General features: G+C 47.3%; 1 protein-coding gene and 1 pseudogene across 5 annotated transcripts in view; both read left to right on the top strand.

The window, feature by feature from the left end:
* Nucleotides 1-2005: 2005 nt before the first annotated feature.
* LOC103120269 (large ribosomal subunit protein eL6-like) lies at nucleotides 2006-2904 on the top strand (annotated as a pseudogene).
* Nucleotides 2905-8689: 5785 nt separating this feature from the next.
* PI4KB (phosphatidylinositol 4-kinase beta) overlaps nucleotides 8690-24137 on the top strand; it is a 47016-nt gene continuing 31568 nt past the window's right edge. For 4 of the 5 annotated variants that reach the window (XM_016191517.2, XM_060201699.1, XM_007530645.3 and 1 more), the window contains exons 1-2: nucleotides 8786-9116; nucleotides 22305-23241. In XM_016191517.2, coding sequence (XP_016047003.1) covers nucleotides 22333-23241 — 909 coding nt within the window. In that variant the 5' untranslated portion in view covers nucleotides 8786-9116; nucleotides 22305-22332. Of the gene's footprint in view, nucleotides 9117-22304; nucleotides 23242-24137 lie in introns of all 5 variants that reach the window. The other variant, XM_016191516.2, reaches the window with a different exon arrangement.

Below are 24137 nucleotides of genomic sequence, written 5' to 3' on the forward strand. Positions count from 1 at the left end.
GGGAGACTGAATAATGGTTATGCATAATAGTTATGCAAAGACCATCATGCCTGAGGATCTGAAGTACTAAATTCAATCCCCAGGGGGTCAAGTGTTAGTGCAACGGGTTAAGTGCACATGCAAGGACTGGTTTGAGCTTGGTTCAAGCCCCCGGCTCCCCACCTGCAGGGGAGTCGCTTCATAGGTGGTGAAGCAGGTCTGCAGGTGTCTATCTTTCTCTCCCCCTCTGTCTTCCCTTCCTCTCTCCATTTCTCTCTGTCCTATCCAACAACAATATCAATAACAACAACAATAATGACTACAACAATAAAACAACAAGGGCAACAAAAGGGAAAATAAATAAATATATTTTTAAATGATTTTTAAAAAATTCAGTCCCCAGCACCACCATAAGCCAGAGCTGAGCAGTGCTCTGGTTTCTGTATCTCTCTCATCAAAATAAAAATTAAAAAAAAATAAGAGGGAGTCGGGCTGTAGCGCAGCGGGTTAAGCGCAGGTGGCGCAAAGCACAAGGACCGGCATAAGGATCTGGGTTCGAACCCCGGCTCCCCACCTGCAGGGGAGTCGCTTCACAGGCGGTGAAGCAGGTCTGCAGGTGTCTATCTTTCTCTCCTCCTCTCTGTCTTCCCCTCCTCTCTCCATTTCTCTCTGTCCTATCCAACAACGACGACAACAACAAGAATAACTACAACAATAAAACAACAAGGGCAACAAAAGGGAATAAATAAATAAAATAAATATTAAAAAAAAAAAAGAAGAGAGAGGTTATTGGTATATTGTACCAAAGTAAAAGACTCTGGGGTGGGGGTGGGGAGCTCAGGTCCTAGAACACCATGGCAGAGGAGAACCTAGAGGGGGTTGAATTGTTATGTGGAAAACTGAGAAGTGTTATACATGTACAGACTACTGTGTTTTACTGTTGACTGTAAACCATTAATCCCCCCAATAAAGAAAAAAAGAGGTTGTGCATGTACCTATGAAAGGTGATATAACTTGTTTGATAAAATAATAATAATTATTATTATTATTATTATTATTAATTTTTAACCAGAGCATTGCTCAGCTCTGGCTTATGGTGGTATGGAGGACTGAACCTGGGACTTTAGAGCCTCAGGCATGTGAGACTGTTTGTATAACCATTATGCTATCTATCCCCACCCTTAATTTAAAAAAAAAAAAATGGGAGTCCGGCGGTAGCACGGCAGGTTAAGCGCATGTGGCACAAAGCGTGAGGGCCGGCTTAAGGATGCTGGTTCAAGCCCCCAGGTCCCCACCTGCAGGGGAGTCACTTCACAGGCAGTGAAGCAGGTCTGCAGGTGTCTTTCTTTTTCTCCCCTTCTCTGTCTTCCCCTCCTCTCTCCATTTCTCTCTGTCCTATCTAATAACGACGACATCAATAACAACAACAATAACTACAACAACAATGAAAAACAACAAGGGCAACAAAAGGGAAGATAAATATTTTTTAAAAAATTAGAACTACCTGTCATCACAAAAAGCTCTTACTGGAAAGTTTGAGCAGGGACCAGAAGATGGTGCACTTCCCTGGTGGAGCACACACAACCAGGTGGGAAGACCACATTTGAGCCCCTGGGACCACGGGGAGCACCATCAACAGTGGAGTGGTGCTGTGGTATCCTTGCTTTCTCCCTCTCAGTCTCTTTCTGAAATTAAAGGGGGTGAAAATTCTTCTGGCATGTGTGGTGAAATCTTGGTGGCACAAGCCCCACAGAGGGAAGAAAAGATAAAGAAGGAGAAATAAATAAAAAGATTTGAACAGAGATGTTGTTAATGGAAAATAAAAGTCTTCCAGCTGTAGATTGTGGCAACCCCTCTCTCTTTTTTGAAGATTTATATATTGATTCGAGAGAGATTACAGCACTAAAGCTTCCTTTAATGCGGTGGGGACCAGTCTCACACCTGGATCACATGCATGGCAAAGCAAGTGCACTATTCAAGTGAGCTATTTCTCTGGTCCTTTAAAGATTTATTGTATTAGTTCTCTTTCCCATCTTGCAAGATGGCAGGTGAAAAGACTGAGAAGTCTGTTGCAAAAGAGAAAAAGCCAGAAGCCAAGAAGACTGATGCTGGGGCCCAGAGTAAGGCGAAAGCCAAGGTTAAGGCCAAGGCCAGAAAGGGAAAGCCACACTGCAGCCAGAACCCAGTCCTTGTCAGAGGCTTTGGCAGGTACTCCCGATCGGCTATGTATTCCAGAAAGGCCATGTACAAGAGGAAGTACTCAGATGCTAAATCCAAAGTTGAGAAGAAAAAGAAGGAAAGGGTCCTTGCAACTGTAACAAAGCCAGTTGGTGGTGACAAGAATGGTGGTACCCCAGTGATTAACCTTTGAAAAATGCCTAGATACTACCCAACTGAAGATGTGCCTCGGAAACTGTTGAGCCACGGCAAAAAGCCCTTCAGCCAGCATGTCTGGAAGCTTCGAGCCAGCATCAGTCCCGGGACCATTCTGACCATCCTCACTGGGCGTCACAGAGGCAAGAAGGTGGTTTTCCTGAAGCAGCTGGAGAGTGGCTTGCTCCTTGCGACTGGACCTCTGTCACTCAACCGAGTTCCTCTGCATAGAACACACCAGGAATTTGTCATTGCCACCTCCACCAAAATTGATATCAGTAGTGTGAAAATCCCCAAGCATCTCACTGATAACTTACTTCAAAAAGAAGAAGCTGCAAAAGCTCAGACACCAGGAAGGTGAGATCTTCGACACAGAGAAGGAGAAATACGAGACTACAGAGCAACACAAGGTTGATCAGAAAGCTGTGGACTCACAAATTTTGCCAAGAATCAAAGCTGTTCCTCAGCTCCAGGGCTATCTTCTCTCTGTGTTCGCTCTTACAAATGGAATTTACCCACATAAACTGATGTTCTAAATATCTTTTTAAAGAACTTTAACAATGTATCCATTTAAAAAAAAGATTTACTATATTTATTACATAGAGAATGTTTCATGTGAATCAGAAAGTGGGAGAGAGGAAGACAAGTCACAACACCACCCTATTACATGCAGTAATGGAGATAGAACCCTGAGCTCAAGTTCACTGCTCTAGCTATTGAGCCATTTCCCTCTGGCTGGATGCTCTTGAAAATATTTCAAGAATCTAGTCTTGCCATGCTCTGGAACACTGCCCAGAAGGGATGGATATGTGACTTTTTCCGCTCTAGGCTCAAGCAGGCTTATCACCTCTTGCCTGACAGCTGAACAGGCAGACTGGAAGCACAGCTGTGCCTGCCAGGTGGACTGGGGAGTCCCTACTCCAGAGCAGAGGTAACAAATCTCAGCTCTCTCTGGCAGGCTGAGCCTTTTCCTCTGCTCACTCACTACTGTAGGTTACTGCCATAACCTACTTTATCTACTTGTCCTCCAGTGATCTTGGCAGATTCTCCTATCTCTTCTTTTTTTTTTTTAATTTCTTTATTGGGGAATTAATGTTTTACATTCAACAGACTCCTATCTCTTCTTCAACGCTTCCCCACTCCTTTCAGAATGCTCTTCCCCTTTAATGTTCTGCTGGACCATACCCAGTACATCCTTTTTAAAAAGGAGTATATATATTGACTCCTCCAGGGTTATTGCTGGGTCTCAGTGCCTGCACTATGAATCCACTGCTCCTGGAGGCTATTTTTTTTCCTTTTGTTGCCCTTGTTGTTTATTATTATTTTAAATTTTTTATTGTCTTTATTTATTTGATAGAGACAGCCAGAAATCGAGAAGGGAGAGGGAGATAGAGAGGAAGAGTGACAGAGAAACAATGCAGCCCTGCTTCACCACTCATGAAGCTTCACCCCTACAGGTTGGGGCTAGGGGTGAAGCTGGGTCCTTCCGCACTGTAACATGTGCGCTCAAACAGGTGCGCCACCACCCAGTCCCTGTTGTTATTATTATTATTGCTGTTATTGCTGTCATTGTTGCTGGATAGGACAGAGAGAAATGGAGAGAGGAGGGGAAGACAGAGAGGGAGAGAGAAAGACACCTGCAGACCTGCTTCACTGCCTGTTAAGGAATATATATTTTGTTTTATTTTATTTTATTATTTCTTTCCCTTTTGTTGCCCTTGTTTATTGTCGTTATTATTGCTGTCGTTGTTGTTGGATAGGGCAGAGAGAAATTGCGAGAGGAGAGGAAGACAGAGAGGGGGAGTGAAAGAGACACCTGCAGACCTGCTTCACGGCCTATGAAGCAACCCCCCTTGCAGGTGGGGAGCCGGGTGTTCAAATCAGGATCCTTACGCCATTCCTTGAGCTTTGGGCTACGTGTGCTTAAACCACTGAGCCACCACCCGGCTCCCTATTTGTTTTACTTATTTATTTATTTATTATTTTAAATATTTATTCATTCCCTTTTGTTACCTTTGTTGTTTTATTATTGCAGCTATTATTGTTGTCATCGTTGTTGAATAGGACAGAGAGAAATGGAGAGGGGAGGGGAAGGCAGAGGGGGGAGAGAAAGACACCTGCAGACCTACTTCACCACTTGTGAAGAGATGCCCCTGCTTGTGGGGAGCCTGGGGCTCAAACCGGGTCCTTGCGCTGTTCCTTGCTCTTTGCGACATGTGTGCTTAACCCACTGCGCTACCGCTGACTCCCTATTTGTTTTAATGAGAGAAAAATGAATAGAGAAACCAGAGCACTACTCAGTTCTGGCTATTTATTTATTTTATTTGGTTGGTTGTTTGTTTGGTAGAGACAGAAATCAAGAGAGGAGAGAGAGAGAAAGAGAGACACTTGCAGCACTGCTTCACTGATAGTGAAGCTTCCCCCCTGCAGGTGGGGACTGGGGGCTTGAACCCAGGTCCTTGCATATGGTAATATGTGCATTCAACTGGCTGTTCCACTGCCCCACCCCTCAATTCTGGCTTGTGGTGGTGTGGGGGGTGGGTTGAATTTGGGAATTTGGAGCCTCAGGCATTAATTAAAGTCACTTTGCATAGCTATTATTCTACCTACCCCACCCCCTTCTCTAAGATCTGGTTCACACTATTTCTGAGGAGTCTTCATTCTTTTATTCATTCACCATACACTTAGTGGCCAGATCTTCCATATTATTTTGCCACACTTAGCATACAAGGTACCCCATTTGTGCTACTTTTGCACCTATTACATATTTTATTTTACTGTGCTGGGGAGTGAAACCAGGGCTTTGTGTAATACTGCAGAGCTGAACCTGGTCCTCAGGCATTGGTGATTTTACTGCTCTGGGCTACTTTTTCATTCAGTGACAGGAAGAGGCAGCACACCACGCCTCTGAGCTTCTTCTGCTACCATAGCACCCCCCCCATGTGGTGCCAGGGCACACATGGCAAGGCATAAGCCCTACCTTGTGAGCTGTCTTTCCAACCTCTGACCCAGGTTTTTATTTATTTATTTTTGAGAGGGAGTAAGGGGGAAATGGAGAGATACACAGCATTGCTCCACCACCCATGGTTCTCTCATGTCACCCTCAGGTCTTCAGTCCAGAGCCTGATGCACAGCAAACCTGGAATTCTTTTTTTTTTCCTTATTAAATCCCTTTATTTTTTTTTACTAGTGATTTAATATTGATTTACAAAATTACAAGATAACAGGGGTACAACTCCGCACCGTTCCCACCACCTATCCCACTCCCTCCACTGTAAGCTACAGCAGTTCTCCCAAGGCAAGTCTTTTTTTTTTTTTTTAATAATTTATTTCTTTATTGGGGAATTAATGTTTTACATTCAACAGTAAATACAATAGTTTGTACATGCATAACATTCCCCAGTTTCCCATTTAACAATAGGCAAGTCTTGAATTCTACCATGTGTGCTACTTTCTAGTTCCCATATTACATGTTTTAGTGGGAATTTTTAGGTTACCAGTCTTTATTCTGCCCTTTGGTAAAACACAGAACCTGTAAACCTGTCTTTTTCTCTCTCTTCTTCTTCTTCTGTTTAATTAGAGAAAAACTGAGAAGGGAAGGGGAGACAGGGAGAGGGAGGAGAAAAGGGAGAGAGAATATGAGAGAGAGTGGGGGAGACCTACAGCAACTGCTTCATCAGTTGTGAAATTTTGGGGACCTGAGGCTTGAACCTGGCTGGTGCATATGGTGTGAATTCAACCAGATAGCCACCACCCAGTCTCTCTCTCTCTCATTTATTTACTTAGTAACAAGAGTTAGAACTAGAGCATTTTTTAATCTTACATTTTATTATTATATTTTTAATTTCTTATTGGGGAATTAATGTTTTACATTCAACAGTAAATACAATAGTTTGTACATGCATAATATTCCCCAGTTTTCCACATAACAATACAACCCCCACTAGGTCCTCTGTAATCCTTCTTGGACCTGTATTCTCTCCACCCACCCACCCCAGAGTCTTTTACTTTGGTGGAATACGCCAATTCCAGTTCAGGTTCTACTTGTGTTTGCTCTTCTGATCTTGTTTTTCAACTTCTGCCTGAGAGTGAGATCATCCCATATTCATCCTGCTGTTTCTGACTTATTTCACTTAACATGAATTTTTCAAGGTCCATCCAAGATCGGCTGAAAACAGTGAAGTCACCACTTTTTATAGCTGAGTAGTATTCCATTGTATATATAGACCACAACTTGCTCAGCCACTCATCTGTTGTTGGACACCTGGGTTGCTTCCAGGTTTTGGCTATTACAAATTGTGCTGCCAAGAACATTTGTGTACACAGATCTTTTAGGATGGGTGTGTTGGGTTCCTTAGGATATGTCCCCAAGTGTGGTCCAGGAGATGGCATAGTGGATAAAGCATTGGACTCTCAAGCATGAGGTCCTGAATTCAATCCCTGGCAGCACATGTACCAGAGTGATGTCTGGTTCTTTCTCTCTCCTCTGTCTTTCTCATAAATAAATAAATAAATAAATAAAGTCTTTAAAAAAAAAAAAAAAGGATATATCACCAGGAGATGAATTGCAGGATCTTAGGGTAGGTCCATTTCTAGCCTTCTGAGAGTTCTCCAGAGTGTTCTCCACAGAGGTTGGACCAATTTACATTCCCACCAGCAGTGTAAGAGGGTTCCTTTGACCCCACAACCTCTCCAGCATTTGCTGCTATTACCTTTTATAACTAGTGCATTTTTCTGGCACATGTGATGCTGGGGATTGAACTTAGGCCCTTTGCTTGCAAGTCCATTGCTATAGCCACTGCAACACTGCCTCAGCTGCTGCAACCCTTTTTCTTTCCCTCCTCTCCTCCCCCTCATCCCCTCTCTTTTACCAGAGCATTGCTTAGCTCTGGTTTATGGTGGTGCAGGGGACTGAACCTGGAACCTTGGAGCCTCAGGCATGAGAGTCTCTTTGCATAACCATTATGCTATCTACCCTCCACCTGTAACCTTTTTTCTTTCACCATCTATGCTATATTCTTTTTTTAATATTTATTTTATTTATTTATTTCCTTTTGTTGCCCTTGTTTTATTGTTGTAGTTATTGTTGTTGTCATTGTTGTTGGATTGGACAGAGAGAAATGGAGAGAAGAGGGGGAAAACAGAGAGGGGGAAGAAAGATAGATACCCGCAGACCTGCTTCACCGCTTGTGAAGACTCCCCTGCAGGTGGGGAGCCGGGGGCTCCAACTGGGATCCTTATGCCGGTCCTTGTGCTTTGCACCACCTGTGCTTAACCCGCTGCGCTACCGCCGGACTCTCATCTATGCTATATTCTATTCCATTGCCGGCAAGAGGACGTAGTAATAGTAATCTGTACTCACTTTTAGTCCCCACAAAAATCCCTGGAAAATGTACTCCTGTATCCTTGCAAACCTGGAAACCAAGATTCCAAGAGGTTAAACCAGTCCTGCCAAATGAAAGAGGCTTTCAGTGGCAAGGAAGGTGGCAACCAGAATCTGAGCTGAAATAACCAGTTTCAAGGCAGACTGTGAAGCAAGAAGACACTGTGAGGGCTGGCAGTGTTTCCCTGGGACAGAGGCTGGGGCGTGGCGGGGGGGGGTGGTGTGTGTAGACAAAGTTAACCCAGCCATCAATACACAAAACCCACAATAGAAGTCCACCTGCATTTTCCCATTTATTTCGTTTTACAGGTCTATCTGGTTTGGAAGGAGGGGGTGTGCTATGCACTCCTGTCATCTCACTCACCTCTCCCAACCTGTCCCTGTCTTGTACCTCTGTGAAGCAAGATCCATGGATCCCCTGGATCCATGTCTGCAGACTGGAGGCCCAAGGCCAGCGGAGGGAGGGTGGCCTCGGAGGCTGCAGCGTGACTGGAACATTAAGGAGCATCATTTGGGCTTCGTCTCAGGCAGAAAAAGGACGGGGTGGCTGTGTGTGTGTGTGTGTGTGTGGGGGGGTGTTGTTAACTATCTTTGCAGCCAGCCCTTTCCATTCTTCCCGCTGGATCCCCATCATCGCTGCCCAATTTACGAACGGGGGAGGGAGGGAAGTCACCCTTCGCAGTGACTGCAGCCCTGTTGCTCCCGCAGACTTGCTCAATGACAGAATTCGCATGCTCTTGTACACATGGAAGTACACCGGGAGTCTCCATTTCTCCTCCCACAGGGCGTCCACACCCGCTGTCCTACCTCTGCTCTAGCTAGGGAGCCCCTGGCCTCCCCATCCAGCTCATTTCCCTTCCCTTTAAACTTCTTTAGCTTCACCCACGCTCGCTCTCAGGTCCGCCTCCCCAAGATTGACCCCACCCCCCGTAGGCTCCGCCCCGCATCCTCTCACCCCGCCCCCTTTGCTATTTCTGGACAGGCATATTCCAGACAGCTCGCCCGGCTCCTTAGATTACTGTGCGGCCGCTGGGGTCCTGAGCGGGGAGAACCTGAAGCGCGCTGGCCAAGCAGAAGGGCTCGGACTTCGAAGAAATATCAGGGCGTGCTGGGTTTTTTTTTTTTTTTTCTCGTTCCGGCCCGGGTGGTGCAGAGGGAGGAAGTGGAGGCTGGCATCCCGGCCACACTGGAGGCAGCGCGAAGGCCCCCTCAGGCGGCGCCGAGGACAGCCCCGCAGCCGGGGCCTGGTGCAGCCGCCGCGGCCGCTGTCAGGGAAGCGCAGGCGGCCAATGGAGCCCGGGAGCGGCCGCTGCTGCTGAGGCAGCGGTGTCTGCAGCCCGACCCCGACCGCCCGCACCCCCTCCGCAGGGCTCCCCCGGAGGTAAGCGAGTCCTGCCAAGGGAGCCCTATTGACCCTGTGTGTGGGGGAGGCCCGGGTCCCGCCCCGTCCCGCCCCGCCGCCCCCGCCCCCACACCTGAGTTCGACTACGAAACTGCCCTCCCGGGGGCAGCTGCACCCCGACTCCCGCCCCCCTGCCCGCCCGGGCCGGGGGTCCCCCTCTGCTTTCTGGCTTCCTCTTCTGTCTAGCTCCTCCCTCTGCCTCGGGGATTCCCTCCTCCGGTCCTCCTATCCCGTGGCCTCCATCCCGAATTATTTGGTCTCCGGAGTCCGGAACGAGCCCTTGCCACAGATGGGCGCCGTGGCCCGGTCCACCGTGGCCTGGACGAGCTCCTCGTCCGTGCCCCTGCACCAGGCCCTGACGCTGGACTTTATCCTTATCCTCCCCCGTCGCCCCCACCCGTCCTTTCCCTCGGCGTCTCTGTGCAACCCCAGCCCCGGGTTCCCCAGCTGGAGATCAGAGCCACCCTCCTCCGCCTGTGACTCCACGACCTCACCAGCCTGCACCGAGCGTCAGGAGTCTTAGGGGTCACGGTGCCCCCACCCAGCGCTCTGTGCATTTCTGCTTTCACCTTAGTCCTCCCCTTCTGCGCCGGAGTGCTTTGTGGCCGCTGTCACTTCGTCCGCTCTCCTCTCCCCCCTTCACGCACACCTCCCCTCCCACCCCCAGGCTTTGGGATTCATTCCTGTGGGAGAGAGCTGGTCTGACAGTCATTCCCCAGTCACACCTCCAACTTCTGACCCCTCCCTGGGGTTTCCAGTATTTCACCATCCCCGGGACACTTGGCTTTGTGATTTTTTTAAATATTTATTTATTTATTCCCTTTTGTTGCCCTTGTTTTTTTTTTTTATTGTTGTAGTTATTATTGTTGATGTCATTGTTGTTGGATAGGACAGAGAGAAATGGAGAGAGGAGGGGAAGACAGAGAGGGGGAGAGAAAGATAGACACCTGCAGACCTGCTTCACTGCCTGTGAAGCGACTCCCCTGCAGGTGGGGACCCGGGGGCTCAAACCGGGGTTGGTGATCTTATCTCATCTTCGGCCACGCTCTTTGTCTCCACGTATTACTTATTCCAGGACCAGCTCAGTCTTGAGCTATGACAAGACGGTGCCTGGAGAAGGGGCAGCCTCAGCTGTCTGGGTCTCAGGCTTTTCTGGACAGAAGAGTCTTTCTGAAAGATAAGAGTAGGTTTTGAAGATCGTCCCTATCAGATTACATTCAGGATTAGCCACTCAGATGAACAGAAAGACCTGTATGGACACTAAGTGAGACTGTAAGAGATCTTGTTTGGGATTACTCAGGTTTAGGTTTTTCTTGAAGGAACCACAGGACCTAGTGTCATATTCCCCCCCCCCCCCCACTGCTCAAGAGGAGTTTGTTTACTGTTTGTGGTTTGCTGGAATAGTTTTGGTCAAATCCATAAGAGCTTGGGCCTGGGTTGGAGCTGGAGATGGGGGATAGGGATGACTGGGAGACAGGAGACAGAAAAGTTTTTGCAGCCAAACTCAGGACTTCAGGGTTCAGCATGTGACATTCTCATGTGACTCTGTAGTCACCTTTTTTGGAAAAATGGCCCACTCTGTAGGCATCAGTGCAGTAATAAGCTAATAAACAGCAGGGTGTGGTTTGGGGGTTTAAACTTGGTTTATTTGTTTACAAGACATTGTGAGTTCCTCCGGACTAAAAGTATTTATTAGTTTATCCAAGGAATTTTCCTTACTCTTGGTCTCTGTCAGGTTTTCTAGTGAGTAGCAATAGGAGGAAGGCAGTTCAAAAGACTAGTTCACAGGTCAGCAAGACAGCTTACCTGGATAGTGCACCTACTTTGCTGATCCTCACCAAGTTGGAATAGCTTCAGGGCCATGGTCTTGCCATGTCTCTCTCTCTGAAAAAGTCAGCTTGTTAGGGGAGTTGGGCAGTAGCGCAGCGGGTTAAGCACACATGGTGCAAAGCTCAAGGATCAGTGTAAGGATCCAAGTTCAAGCCCCCAGCTCCCCACCTACAGGGGAGTTGCTTCACAGGTGGTGAAGCAGGTCTGCAGGTGTCCTTCTCTCCCCCTCTCTGTCTTCCCCTCCTCTCTACATTTCTCTCTGTCCTATCCAACAACAACAACTACAAAAATTAAAAAAAACAAGGGCAACAAAAGGGAATAAATAAAATATTTTTTAAAATCCTCACACTTGGGAGTCGGGCGGTAGAGCAGTGGGTTAAGCGCACGTGGTGCAAAGTGCAAGGACCGGCTTAAGGATCCGGGTTTGAGCCCCCGGCTCCCCACCTGCAGGGGAGTCGCTTCACAGGCGGTGAGGCAGGTCTGCAAATGTCTGTCTTTCTCTCCCCCTCTCTGTCTTCCCCTCCTCTCTCCATTTCTGTCTGTCCTATCCAGCAACAATGACAGCAGTAACAACAACAATAATAACTACAACAGCAATGAAAAGCAACAAGGGCAACAAAAGGGAAAATAAAAAAAAAAAATCATCACACTTTGTGGTCCAGGAGGTGCAGTGATAAAGCTTTGGACTCTCAAGCATGAGGTCCCGAGTTTGATCCCTGGCAGCACATGTGCCAGAGTGATGTCTGGTTCTTTCTGTCTCCTCCTGTCTTTCTCATAAATAAATAAAATATTTTTTCAAAAAAGTCAGCTTGTAGCAGTGAAGCCCCAGTGATGACAAGAAAATTTAATTAAATAGAGAGGTGAGGGGTGAGATAGTTCCAGGCTTGCTTCTTTTCTCCTCTGTGCTTTCTCCCTACCACCCCCAGCTGCATTAATCTTCTGGCTGCCTGTACTATATCCTCTTGTGCTTGGTCTACACATTTCTCTCAAGTCTGTAGGTGGAGAGTATGTTTGTGGGAAAGCTCTTCGAGGAAGCTGGACATGAACTTGGAATGCATTGAGCCTTAAGAAACAAGAAACATAGGGAGTCGGGCGTAGCTCAGTGGGTTAAGCGCAGGTGGCGCAAAGCACAAAGATCGGCATAAGGATCCCGGTTCAAGCCCCCGGCTCCCCACCTGCAGGGGAGTCACTTCACAGGTGGTGAAGCAGGTCTGCAGGTGTCTGTCTTTCTCTCCCCCTCTCTATCTTCCCCATCTCTCTCCATTTCTCTCTGTTCTATCCAACAACAATGACAGCAATAACAACAACAACGATAAACAAGGGCAACAAAAGGGAAAATTAATTTAAAAAAAAAAGTAGAATCTTTGTAAAAAAAAAAGAAAAACAAGAAACATCAAGCGCACGTGGTGCAAAGCGCAAGGACCGGCGTCAGGATCCCAGTTCAAGTTCCTAGCTCCCCACCTGCAGGGGAGTCGCTTCACAGATAGTGAAGCAGGTCTGCAGGTGTCTGTCTTTCTCTCCTCCTCTCTCCCATTTCTCTGTCCTATCCAACAATGACGATATCAATAACAACTACAACAATAAAACAAGGGCAACAAAAGTGAATTAATAAATAAATATTTAAAAAAAAAAGAAAAGAAACAAGAAACAGTGCCAGATGGTAGCATAGTGGCACACCTGGTTGAGTTGACACATTACCATGTTCAAAGACCCTGGTTCAAGCCCCTAGTCCTCACCTGCAAGGGTTAGTTTCATGAGTGCTGAAGCAATGCTGCAAGTGTTTTTCTTTTCTCTGTCTCCATCTCCTCTTTCCCTCTCCTCTTTGTCTCTAGAAAAAGAAAGAGGGAGTGAGTGGTGGTGCACTAGGTTACGCACACATAGTGAAGCGCAAGACAGGCCAAGGATCCCAGTCCAAGCCCCCGGCTCCCCACCTGTAGAGAGGGTCACTTCATGAGTGGTGAAGCAAGTCTGCAGGTATCTCCCCCCCCCCCCCCCCCGTCTTCCCCTCCTTTCTGGATTTCTCTCTGTCCTATCCAACAACAACAATTAAAATGGAAAGAAGGTGATTGCCAGGAGCAGTGGATTGATTCATGGTGCAGACACTGAGCCCCAGTGATAACCCTGGAGTCAAAAAAAAAAGAAAATGAAGTTTAAAAAAGAAAAAGAAAGGGAGTCGGGCTGTAGCGCAGCGGGTTAAGCGCAGGTGGCGCAAAGCACAAGGACCGGCATAAGGATCCCGGTTCGAACCCCGGCTCCCCACCTGCAGGGGAGTCGCTTCACAGGCAGTGAAGCAGGTCTGCAGGTGTCTATCTTTCTCTCCTCCTCTCTGTCTTCCGCTCCTCTCTCCATTTCTCTCTGTTCCTATCCAACAACGACAACAACAATAATAACTACAACAATAAAACAACAAGGGCAACAAAAGGGAATAAATAAATAAAATAAATTAAAAAAAAAAGAAAGAGAGAGGAAGGAAGGAAGGAAGGAAGGAAGGGAAAGAAAAGCAAGAAATAGGTTGCTTCTTTGCGCTCAAGTCCTGTTAGGGAGAAACCTCTCAGCGTTAGTTCCATTCGTCTTCCAGTTCTAGTCCTGTTTGAGGACAGTCATGCCGGCTTGCCCCACTTCTCCCTGCTCTTCCGTCTCATTTGCTGTGTTTCCTTCTAATCCTTCCCCATCAGGAGTAACTTTGCACCCTGAATGAGAAATCCTTTTCCCTCTAGTTTCCCTGCTTGCTTTTCGGTGCTGGGTTCCCTTAGCGCACCTTAGGACATGTTTGCTGAGAGAGTCAGGTGGTAGCACAGTGGGTTAAGCGCAGGTGGCGCAAAGCTCAAGGACCGGTGTAAGGATCCTGGTTCAAGCCCCCAGCTCCCCACCTGCAGGGGAGTCACTTCACAGGCAGTGAAGCAGGTCTGCAGGTTGTCTGTCTATCTTTCTCTCCCCCTCTCTATCCCTCTTCCCTTCTCAAATTCTCTCTGTCTCTATGCAGAATAAATAAGTAAAAATCAAAACAAACAAAAAAAGGGCAACAAAAGAGAAAATAAATATTTAAAATAAAAGTAAAAAAAGAAAGCATTTGCTGAACACCTTCCAAAGTAACACATTGAGAGACTTTGATTTTGGGAAGGAGTTTGGGAGGAACCTCTTAGTAGCTGGCACAAGATAAGAGAGGCCTGAGTCCAAGCTGACTTGGAACTTGCATCTGGGAGGAACAGTGGAGAGGTGAGTGGATAGGTTGCCTGCTTTGCCATCAGTATGCTTCATCTGGGCTCTGGGGCTTGCTGGGGCTTGCTGGGGCTGCCTGGCCGGAATCTGCTCATGTGGCTCTGCTTCGAGTTCTCTGTCGGATTCAGTATTGACTTAACTACCCTCAGACCACTGCCTTCCTTGCCATCCTGCCAGTGGCTTGAGAATGCCCTCTCCCCTGATGCCACCCCTCTTGGAGCCTTAGGTAAGCATTCACCTGTAGGGCTCAAGCCTGTTTGACTGCTCAGCTCCGAGCTTCTACCAGGAAAATATAGTATTCAGTCCCCACCTATGTACTACTAAAGTCAGGGGGAAAGGTGAGATGAGACCTGCTCAAAGAGAGACTTGAGAGGCTGGGGAGACAACAGAATACTTATGCAAATGGCTTTCCTAACTGAGGCTCTGAGATGCCAGGTTCCATCCCGAGCACCACCATAAACCAGAGCTGAGCAGTCCTGTGATAAAAATAAGTAAGACTTAGGACTTGGGCGATAGCACAGCGGTTTAAGCGCATGTGGCACAAAGCGCAAGGACCGGCATAAGGATCCCGGTTTGATCCCCCAGCTCCCCCACCTGCAGGGGAGTCGCTTCACAGGCGGTGAAGCAGGTCTGCAGGTGTCTATCTTTCTCTCCCCCTCTCTGTCTTCTCCTCCTCTTGCCATTTTTCTCTGTCCTATCCAACAACGATGACATCAATAAAAACAACAATAACTACAACAGTAAAACAACAAGGGCAACAAAAATGGAATAAATAAATATTTAAAAAAATAAGTAAGACTTGAGTCAGGTCTGAAGACAGAAGGAGGTGCTTCTCAGCTTCAAAGCAGGCACCTAAAGGTGGTGTGCAATCTCTTTTTGAAGAGCAGCTTTTGAAAGAAAAGGAGAATATGTGTGCACATTCTGCCCTCCACTACTGCCACCTGTCCTGAATAGCCCCTGGTGGCTCAGACGGGGCTTCTGTCCATTTCCTAGGTCAGTTGTCAGTATCCCTTTCCTAGAAACCAGCTGACCAGCTACTAGACTGGTGTGGGGGTGGGGTGGGGCCTCCTCAGTTACTCCGAGGTCTCGCTAGAGGCCTCTGTAGGCGCCCAAGGAGAGCTATGAGTCCTCCGGTGTCTGAATCCTTGGGGCTGTAGAAGTCAGTATGAAAGGTTGAGATTTTCTTTTTTCTTATTTGCTGACTTGCAAAGGGGTAAATACAGAATCTGTTCCTTCCCTTCTTTTTTTTTACTTGCTTTTTTTAAAAATTTATTTCTTTATTGGGGAATTAATGTTTTACATTCAACAGTAAATACAATAGTTTGTACATGCATAACATTCCCCAGTTTCCCATATAACAATACAATGCCCACTATGTCATCTATCATCCTTCATGTTCCTTCCTTTTTTTTCACTTTATTTTTTCCTCCATCAGGAGAGACCAGCAAAGTAGTTCACTTGGATAGTGTACTGCTTTCCCATGTGTGTGACCCAGGTTCAAGTCCAGCCCCCACCAAATTAAAGGAAGCTTCAGTGCTGTGGTGCCCAACACACATTCTCTCTCTCTCTCCTCTCTTTTGTAAACATTTGTTTCTTATTTTATTTTTTGCCTCCAGGATTATCACTGGGACTCAGTGCCTGTACTACTAATTCACTGTTTCTTGAAGCCATCTTTTTCCCATTGTTGTTGTTGCTGCTGCTGCTGTTGTTGTTGCTGCTGTTGTTGTTGGATAGGACAGACAAATTGAAAGAGGAGGGAAGATGGGAGAAAGACACCTGCAGACCTGCTTCACCGCTTGGGAAGCAACCCCCTGCAGGTGGGGTTTGTGGTGCTGGGGATTGAACCTGGGACTTTAGGGCTTCAGGAATGAAAATCTTTTGCATAACCATTATGCTGTCTCCCCAGCCCTATTTCTATAAAAAAATAATAATATATATCCCCTCAGTGGGTTTGACGCCCACACTACCTCTCCACTCATGACAACTTTTTTTTTCCCCGTAGAGGGGAAGAGAGAAAGGGAGGGCAAGATCTCTGCAGCACTGCTACAGTGCTCATGAAGCCTCTCCCTGCAAGTGGGGACCAGGAGTCTTGAAACCAGGTGCATGGTAGCATGTAACAGTAACATGGTAATATGTCCTAGTAGGTAAGCCACCACCCCAGCCCTCACTTTCTAGTCCCTTCACTTTAGGGTGTTAACTGAGCAAAGCTTTCTTTCTTTCTTTTTCCCCTCCAGGGTTATGCTGGGGCTTGGTGCCTGCACTACAAATCCACTGCTCCTGGAGACTATTTTTTCCCTTTTGTTGCCCTTGTTGTTTACTGTTGTTGTTATTGTATAGGACAGAAATTGAGAGGAGGAGAGACAGACACATGCAAACCTGGTTCACTGCCTGTGAAGCGACCCTCCTGCAGGTGGGGAGCCAAGGGCTTGAACCCGGATCCTTATACTGGTCCTTGCACTTCGCTCCATGTGTTCTTAACCTATTGCACTACCACCCAGCTCCCTCAAAGCTGTCTTTTCACACTTGAAAATGAATTGCTCTTGAGCACCTTGCTAAGATGTAGTGTCAGAATCTCTTCTTCCAGACTAAATTGACAAAACAAACCTATATTCCCTCCAGTGCCACCTTCCACCCAATCACTTACTTCTGATGCAAGCAGTCTTTGAGGTGCAGAGAGGCCAGGAGAAAGGTCCGGCTTCAGTTTGGTAGCTTCTAGTGGAAGAGGTTGCTATGGGAGAGGGGTCTAGACCTTTTGACAACATCCATTTCCCTGGGGAGTAAAGGGTGCCAAATGGTGGTCTCCAGGGGAGGCCCCTCACTAAAGTGATGTGGGTTTCCTACCTAAGTCTTGGAATGAAAGAAATGCTGGTACCCTTCACTGCCTTCCTGGTCCCAGTTGCCATTTGGGTCAGATAGCTGCTGTCTGAGGCTATATATGGGAGAAAGTCGGGCCTTCATTCCCCTTGGAAGACTTGAAAAGCACTTTTAGGGGCTTTTCATGCCGTAGACATCTGGACTAGCAGGAAAAGGGAAAGATGTGCTAAGTGTCAAGAGAGTAAGGGAGAAGACCCAGTTGTTGAGGCTGCCCTGAGAGTAGTAGTTTTAACTGAACGGGAATCATCCTCTGGTGCAGAGGTGTGGCAGAGCATGATTAAAGCTTCCTCCTGTAAGCCCAGCGTTCAAGTAAAGACAGATCTACAGAGGCAGCCATGCTGGTTCTGCAGCTCAGAACAGAGGGCACTGCCCAGAGTGGGGAAAGAACGGTATGAGAGGTACCACCTTTTCCTGATGCTAAGCTCAGGTTGCATCAGAAAGTTCAGCTTTGGGGATGACCTTCTGCCTTACCAGTGTTGGTAGGAAGGCAGCTTGCTTGGTGATCCCTGAGAACAGAAGTGTCCTCATCTGTTTTCCCTGAAAGACTTCAGTGGTCACTAAGGGGAGAAAGGGGTCTTTATTGTCTGTGGGCACATCAGAATACCCTAGACTCTTAACATTTCAGAGGTTCAAGAAGAGGCACCGGAAGGAGGCAGCAGACATCGAGGATTCCCAAAGGGGTTATAGAATCTGCACTCTGGGCCCAAACTGCATCTGCTTAGCTCAGTGGGGTCGGAGGAGGCATCATCAGAAATTGCCTGCACAGGCAGGGGTAGATAGCATAATGGTTATGCAAAGAGACTCTCGGGGTATGCTCAGTTGGTAGAGCATTTGACTGCAAAGAGACTCTCATGCTTGAGGCTCCAAAGTCCCAGGTTCAATCCCCTGTACCACCATAAGCCAGAGCTGAGCAGTGCTCCTGGTAAAAAAATAGGAAAAAAAAAATAAAATAAAATCTGTGGGAGTCGGGCGGTAGTGCAGCGGGTTAAGCGCAGGTTGGCACAAAGCGCAAAGACCAGCATAAGGATCCCGGTTCAAGCCCCCAGCTCCCCACCTGCAGGGGAGTCGCTTCACAGGCGGTGAAGCAGGTCTGCAGGTGTCTGTCTTTCTCTCCCCCTCTCTGTCTTCCCCTCCTCTCCCCATTTCTCTTTCCTATCCAACATCAATAACTACAACAATAAAACAACAAGGGCAACAAAAGGAAATAAATAAATAAATAAATTTTTAAAAATAAATAAATAGAATCTGTGTATGCTGCTGTAATTAATATGTTGAGACCTGTAAGGATAATAGTAAAGTTAGATCAAGAGAAGTACCATTACTTCTACCCCAAAAGAAGGAAAGAAAAAGAAGAAAAAAAGAAATTGTCTGCACAACAGGTCTGCTCCAGTCTCTCTCTCCCTCTTACTCTGAGTGTGTCTCAGACTCACTCTATTTGCTTTTCTTTTTTTCTTTTTAATTTTTTTTATATTTTCCCTTTTGTTGCCCTTGTTTTTTTTGTGTGTGTGTTTTTTGTTGTTGTCATTGTTAGAACAGAGAGAAATGGAGAGAGGGGAAGACAGAGAGAAGAGAAAGATAGACACCTGCAGACCTGCTTCACCATCTGTGAAGCGAGCCCCCTGCAGGTGGGGAGCCAGGGGCTCGAATCGCGATCCTTATGCCAGTCCTTGTGCTTTGCGCCATGTGCGCTTAACCTGCTACTCGCTCTTTCTTTCTTTGTTTGTTTGTTTCTTTCTTTCTTTCTTCCTATATTTCTTCCTTTCTTTCTTTCTTTCTTTCTTCCTTCCTTCCTTCCTTCCTTCCTTCCTTTCTTTCTTTCTTTCTTTCTTTCTTTCTTTCTTTCTTTCTTTCTTTCTTTCTTTTTACTGTGCTGTTTGCTGTCAGTAGTCAGGCTCTGCAGAGGGTGATCTGACAGTACCAGGTTCATTTCCCAGTCTTTCCTTTGAAGGTTCCTCTGGTTCTGTACCAGATCTCTGGACCTGGCCTCTGGTGAGGTTCTAAAGAATCCTTCTGTGAGATAGCAGCTTCTGTCAACACTGTCTTCTCAACAAATTCCTTTTTTAGAGTCCCTGCAGAGAAAAACTATAGGATTCTTGTTTCTCCCTGATTTTTGGAGCTTCTAGATCAAGGAGTTCTAGCCTGTCTTTTTGCCTTCATATAGTTTCTCTTTTTATTTATTTAATGAGAGGAAGCCATACAGAGAGAAAGACCAGAGCACTGTTCAGCTCTGGTTTGCGGTAGTACTGGGGATTGAACCTGGGACCTGGGGGGTGGGAGGTTCTCAGGATTCAGAGTCTGTTTGCATAACCATTATGCTGTCTCCCCAGCCCGACTCCTCAGTTCTAAAATTGTGTATGGGTGGGGAGGGGATGGGGGAGTAGCATTGGTTTAAAGGGAGAGGACCGTCATAAATGGTTTGGAAGATTCTCTTTTTATTTTATTATGTTTACCAGAGCACTGCTCAACTCTTGCTTATGGTGGTTGGGGGATTGAATCTGAGACTTTGAAGCCTCAGGCATGAAAGCCTCTTTGAATAACCATTATGCTGTCTACCCCTGCCCCCATGATTCTCAAACAGTGAGTGTTAACTGTAATTTACATTCCTTTGAACACACACACACACACACACACACACACACACACACACTTAATAGCCTCTTAGGTTATTAGGGTTCAACTCGAATTTACCGAGTAGTTTGTATGCCAGAGATCTTTTTGTTTTGTTTTGTTTTGTTTTTTAACACACGTGGAGTTATTTATATTTCACATATCAACACTGAGGTGTTTTTCCCTTTTGGCAGTTGAGGAAACAGAAACTCAGAAGATGCACTACTTGCATAAATATTTGCATTTTCTAATGACTGAGCCAGAATTTTGGATCCCAGCCTATTTGATTTTCTGTTTAGGACTCTTCATTCCTTTTCCACCACCGTAGCACTGGAGAAGGAGGGGGTGAGGCCGTGAAGGTAGACAACCAGAGAGAAGCTTCAGCAGGGCTGGTGGTGGCCATTCCAGAGCACACTTCTCCTAAGTGAAACTAGGTATCGGTTTGGCTAGGATTTCCTTACTCTGGGCAATTTTGAATCTGAAAGCAAAGATAGGAAAGTACCTTTAATGAGAAAGATATATCAAGACTTTGTTACTAACCAAAGACCGTATGCTTAGTAGCTGTGTATATAATGTTATGTGAGTAAATACAATGGGCCGGGGAGACAGTATAATGGTTATGCAAAAAGACTTTCATGCCTCAGAGTCTGAGGTCCCAAGTTCAATCCCCAGCACCACCATAAGCCAGAATTGAGCAGTGCTCTATTCTGGTTTAAAATTTAAAAAATAAGTAATAAGGGGCCCGGTGGTGACACACCAGTTTTTTTTATATTTATTTTCCCTTTTGTTGCCCTTGTTTTATTGTTGTTGTAGTTATTGTTGTTGTTGATGTCGTTGTTAGATAGGACAGAGAGAAATGGAGAGAGGAGGGGGAGAGAAAGATAGACACCTGCAGACCTGCTTCACCACCTGTGAAGCAACTCCCCTGCAGGTGGGGAGCTGGGGGCTCGAACCGGGATCCTTATGCCGGTCCTTGTGCTTTGCACCATGTGCACTTAACCGCTGCTCTACCACCTGACTCCCAACACACCAGGTTTAAGCGCACATAGTCCAAAGTGTAAGGACCCATGCAAGGGTCCTGGTTCAAGCATCCCCCCCACCTGGGGAGTTGTTTCACAAATGATGAAGCAGGTCTGTAGGTGTCTATCTCTCCCTCTCTATCTCCCCCACCCTTCTCAATTTCTCTCTGTCCTATCCAAAAAATTTGAGAAGATGTGGTCCGGGAGGTGGCGCAGTGGATAAAGCATTGGATTCTCAAGCTTGAGGTCCCAAGTTCAATCCCCGGCATCACATGTACCAGAGTGATGTCTGGTTCTTTCTCTCGCCTATCTTTCTCATTAATGAATACATAAATTCTTTTAAAAGAACATTGAAAAGGTGACCACAGGAGCAGTGGATTTGTAGTGCAGGCACTAACCCCAGTGATAACCTTAGTGTCAAATAAATAAATACAGGAAGTACAGTGTAAGGAGGAAGAGAACAAGGTTACTAGTAGGCATCTAAAGGGATACATGGGCAGAACACAGAGATAGAGCAGCCAAGAGCCAGAGATGAGAATAAGACCATAACTGCTTGCCAGTCTACCTGAAGAATCCATAAACAGGGCCCAGGCGGTGGTGCACCTGGTTGAGCGCACATATTACAATGCACGAGAACCCAGGTTCGAGCAACCAGCCCCCACCTGAAGGGGGAAGGCTTTGAAAGTAGTAAAGCAGTGCTGCAGGTGTCTCTCTCCCCCTCTCTATCGCCCCTTACCCTCTTGATTTCTGGCTGTCTCTATACAGTAAATAAAGATGGTAAAAATTTAAAAATAGGGGGTCGGGCGGTGGCGCAGTGGGTTAAGCGCAGGTGGCGCAGAGCGCAGGGACCGGCGTAAGGATCCCAGTTCGAGCCCCCGGCTCCCCACCTGCAGGGGAGTTGCTTCACGGGCGGTGAAGCAGGTCTGCAGGTGTCTATCTTTCTCTCCCCCTCTCTCTGTCTTCCCCTCCTCTCTCCATTTCTCTCTGTCCTATCCAACAACAAAGCAACGTCAACAATGGCAATAATAGTCAACAATGGCAATAATAACCGCAACGAGGCTGCAACAACTAGGGCAACAAAAAGGGAGAAAAAATGGCCTCCAGGAGCGGTGGATTCATGGTGCAGGCAGCGAGCCCAACAATAATCCTGGAGGAAAAAAAAATAAATAAAAAATAAAATAAATAAAATAATAAAATAATTTGGGGGTAGATAGCATAATGATTATGCAAAGATACTTTCATGTCTGAGGCTCCAAGGTCCCAGGTTCAGTCCCCCATACCACCATCACCATAAGCCAGAGCTGAGCAGTGTTCTGGTAAACAAACAAAACCAAAAAAAAAAAAATTTGTAAATTCACATAAACATAGTGCATGTAGCACAACATTTTGCAAATTCACCTTAAGAACAGAGGCTGAGCTGAGGAATAAAGAATAATGCAGCAATCAGAAGTGGAGGTAAATGGGGGAAGCGTGCTGGAAGGTGAGCTCTTGGCCCCTGATTTTGAAAGGAGTCTAGGAAGATGAAAAGAGAGGAAAGTATCAGGGTCAAGGGGAGACCTGAGGCAGCACCATTGACCAATGTGTGTGTGTCTCTCCCTTTCTCCTTTTCCTTCTCTAGCTTGGAAGCTCGAGGTCTGGCTGTGGCAATGGGAGACACAGTTGTGGAGTCTGCGCCCCTGAAGCCAGCTTCTGAGCCTGCTTCCGGCTCACCAGGGAGTAATGGGGGCTCCCTGCTAAGTGTCATCACGGAGGGGGTTGGGGAGCTGTCAGTGATTGACCCCGAGGTGGCCCAGAAGGCCTGCCAGGAGGTGCTAGAGAAAGTCAAGCTCCTACACGGAGGCGTGGCCGTCTCAAGCAGGGACACCCCACTGGAGCTGGTCAACGGGGATGGTGTGGGCACCGAGATCCGGTGCCTGGATGACCCACCTGCCCAGATCAGGGAGGAGGAGGAGGAGCTGGAGGCTGCTGTGGCCTCAGGCACAGCCAAGGGAGCAAGGAGGAGGCGGCAGAACAACTCGGCCAAGCAGTCCTGGCTTCTAAGGCTGTTTGAGTCCAAACTCTTTGACATCTCCATGGCCATCTCGTACCTGTACAACTCCAAGGAGCCAGGGGTACAGGCCTACATTGGCAACCGACTCTTTTGCTTCCGGAACGAGGATGTGGACTTCTATCTGCCCCAGCTGCTAAACATGTACATCCACATGGATGAGGATGTGGGAGATGCCATCAAGCCCTACATTGTCCACCGCTGCCGCCAGAGCATTAACTTTTCCCTCCAGTGTGCCCTGCTGCTTGGGGCCTACTCCTCTGACATGCACATTTCCACCCAACGACACTCCCGTGGGACTAAGCTCCGAAAGCTAATCCTCTCCGATGAGCTGAAGCCAGCTCACCGGAAGAGGGAGCTTCCCTCCTTGAGCCCAGCCCCTGACACGGGGCTGTCTCCCTCAAAAAGGACTCACCAGCGCTCCAAGTCAGATGCCACCGCCAGCATCAGCCTCAGCAGCAACCTGAAACGGACAGCCAGCAACCCAAAAGTGGAGAATGAGGATGAGGTAAGCTCCTGGGAGGGGCAGAGGGGCCTCCTGGCATGGAGCCAGGAGGTCTGGCATCAGGTTACTCATCCTTGTCTTACCTTCCTCCCTCTGTTTCATTTCACTGGGCAAAGCATGGAATGGTAGGATGGAAAAAGGCCTTAGGATTCCTGTATTCCCACTGCCCCATTTTACAAAGGAAGGACTTAGAGACCTGGTGGGATAAAGTGACTAGCCTCAGCTCAGGTAGCTAGCTAGTGGCAAGGCTGGGACTCTGCCCCGGCCCAGTGATCTCTTCTGACTGAACTGCACTGCCATTTCATCACCACTTACTGAGAACTGTGGCGGGGGACTCCCCACCCCCCATGCTGTGCCACTCAGAGCAGCAAGCATGGGAGGAGTGGGACTGCCTGCACGCACTGCTATGTGCTAGGGCAGGGCCTCAGCTTTGCTCTCCCTTTAGTCCACCTCCCCTACTCCCTCTAGACCCAATTTCCTGTTGAAGTAAGTTGAAGTAAGGCTCAGGCTCACTCACTGCAGGCCACAGCTAAATTCTTTTTATTTTTTTATTATTTTTTAATCTTTACTTATTGGATAGAGACAGCCAGAAATCAAGAGGGAAGGGGGTGATAGAGAGGGAGAGAGACAGAGACACCTGCAGCCCTGCTTCACCACTTGCAAAGCTTTCCCCCTGCAGGTGGGGACCGGGGGCTCGAACCCAGGTCCTTGTGCATTGTAATATGTGTGCCACCACCCAGCCCCCACAGCTAAATTCTCCACACCTGGACAGGTAGCAGGACACATCACTCCATGGACAGCCAAGCATCAGCAACCTGGCATCCTAGCAGACAGTGGTGTTCCAGAACCTGCTTCCCCCTGCCTCTCCCCTGGCTGCCTGCCCAGCTTAGGAAGGGTGA

This window comes from Erinaceus europaeus, chromosome 11 (assembly GCF_950295315.1).
Source record: "Erinaceus europaeus chromosome 11, mEriEur2.1, whole genome shotgun sequence".
NCBI classification, from domain to species: Eukaryota; Metazoa; Chordata; class Mammalia; order Eulipotyphla; family Erinaceidae; genus Erinaceus; species Erinaceus europaeus.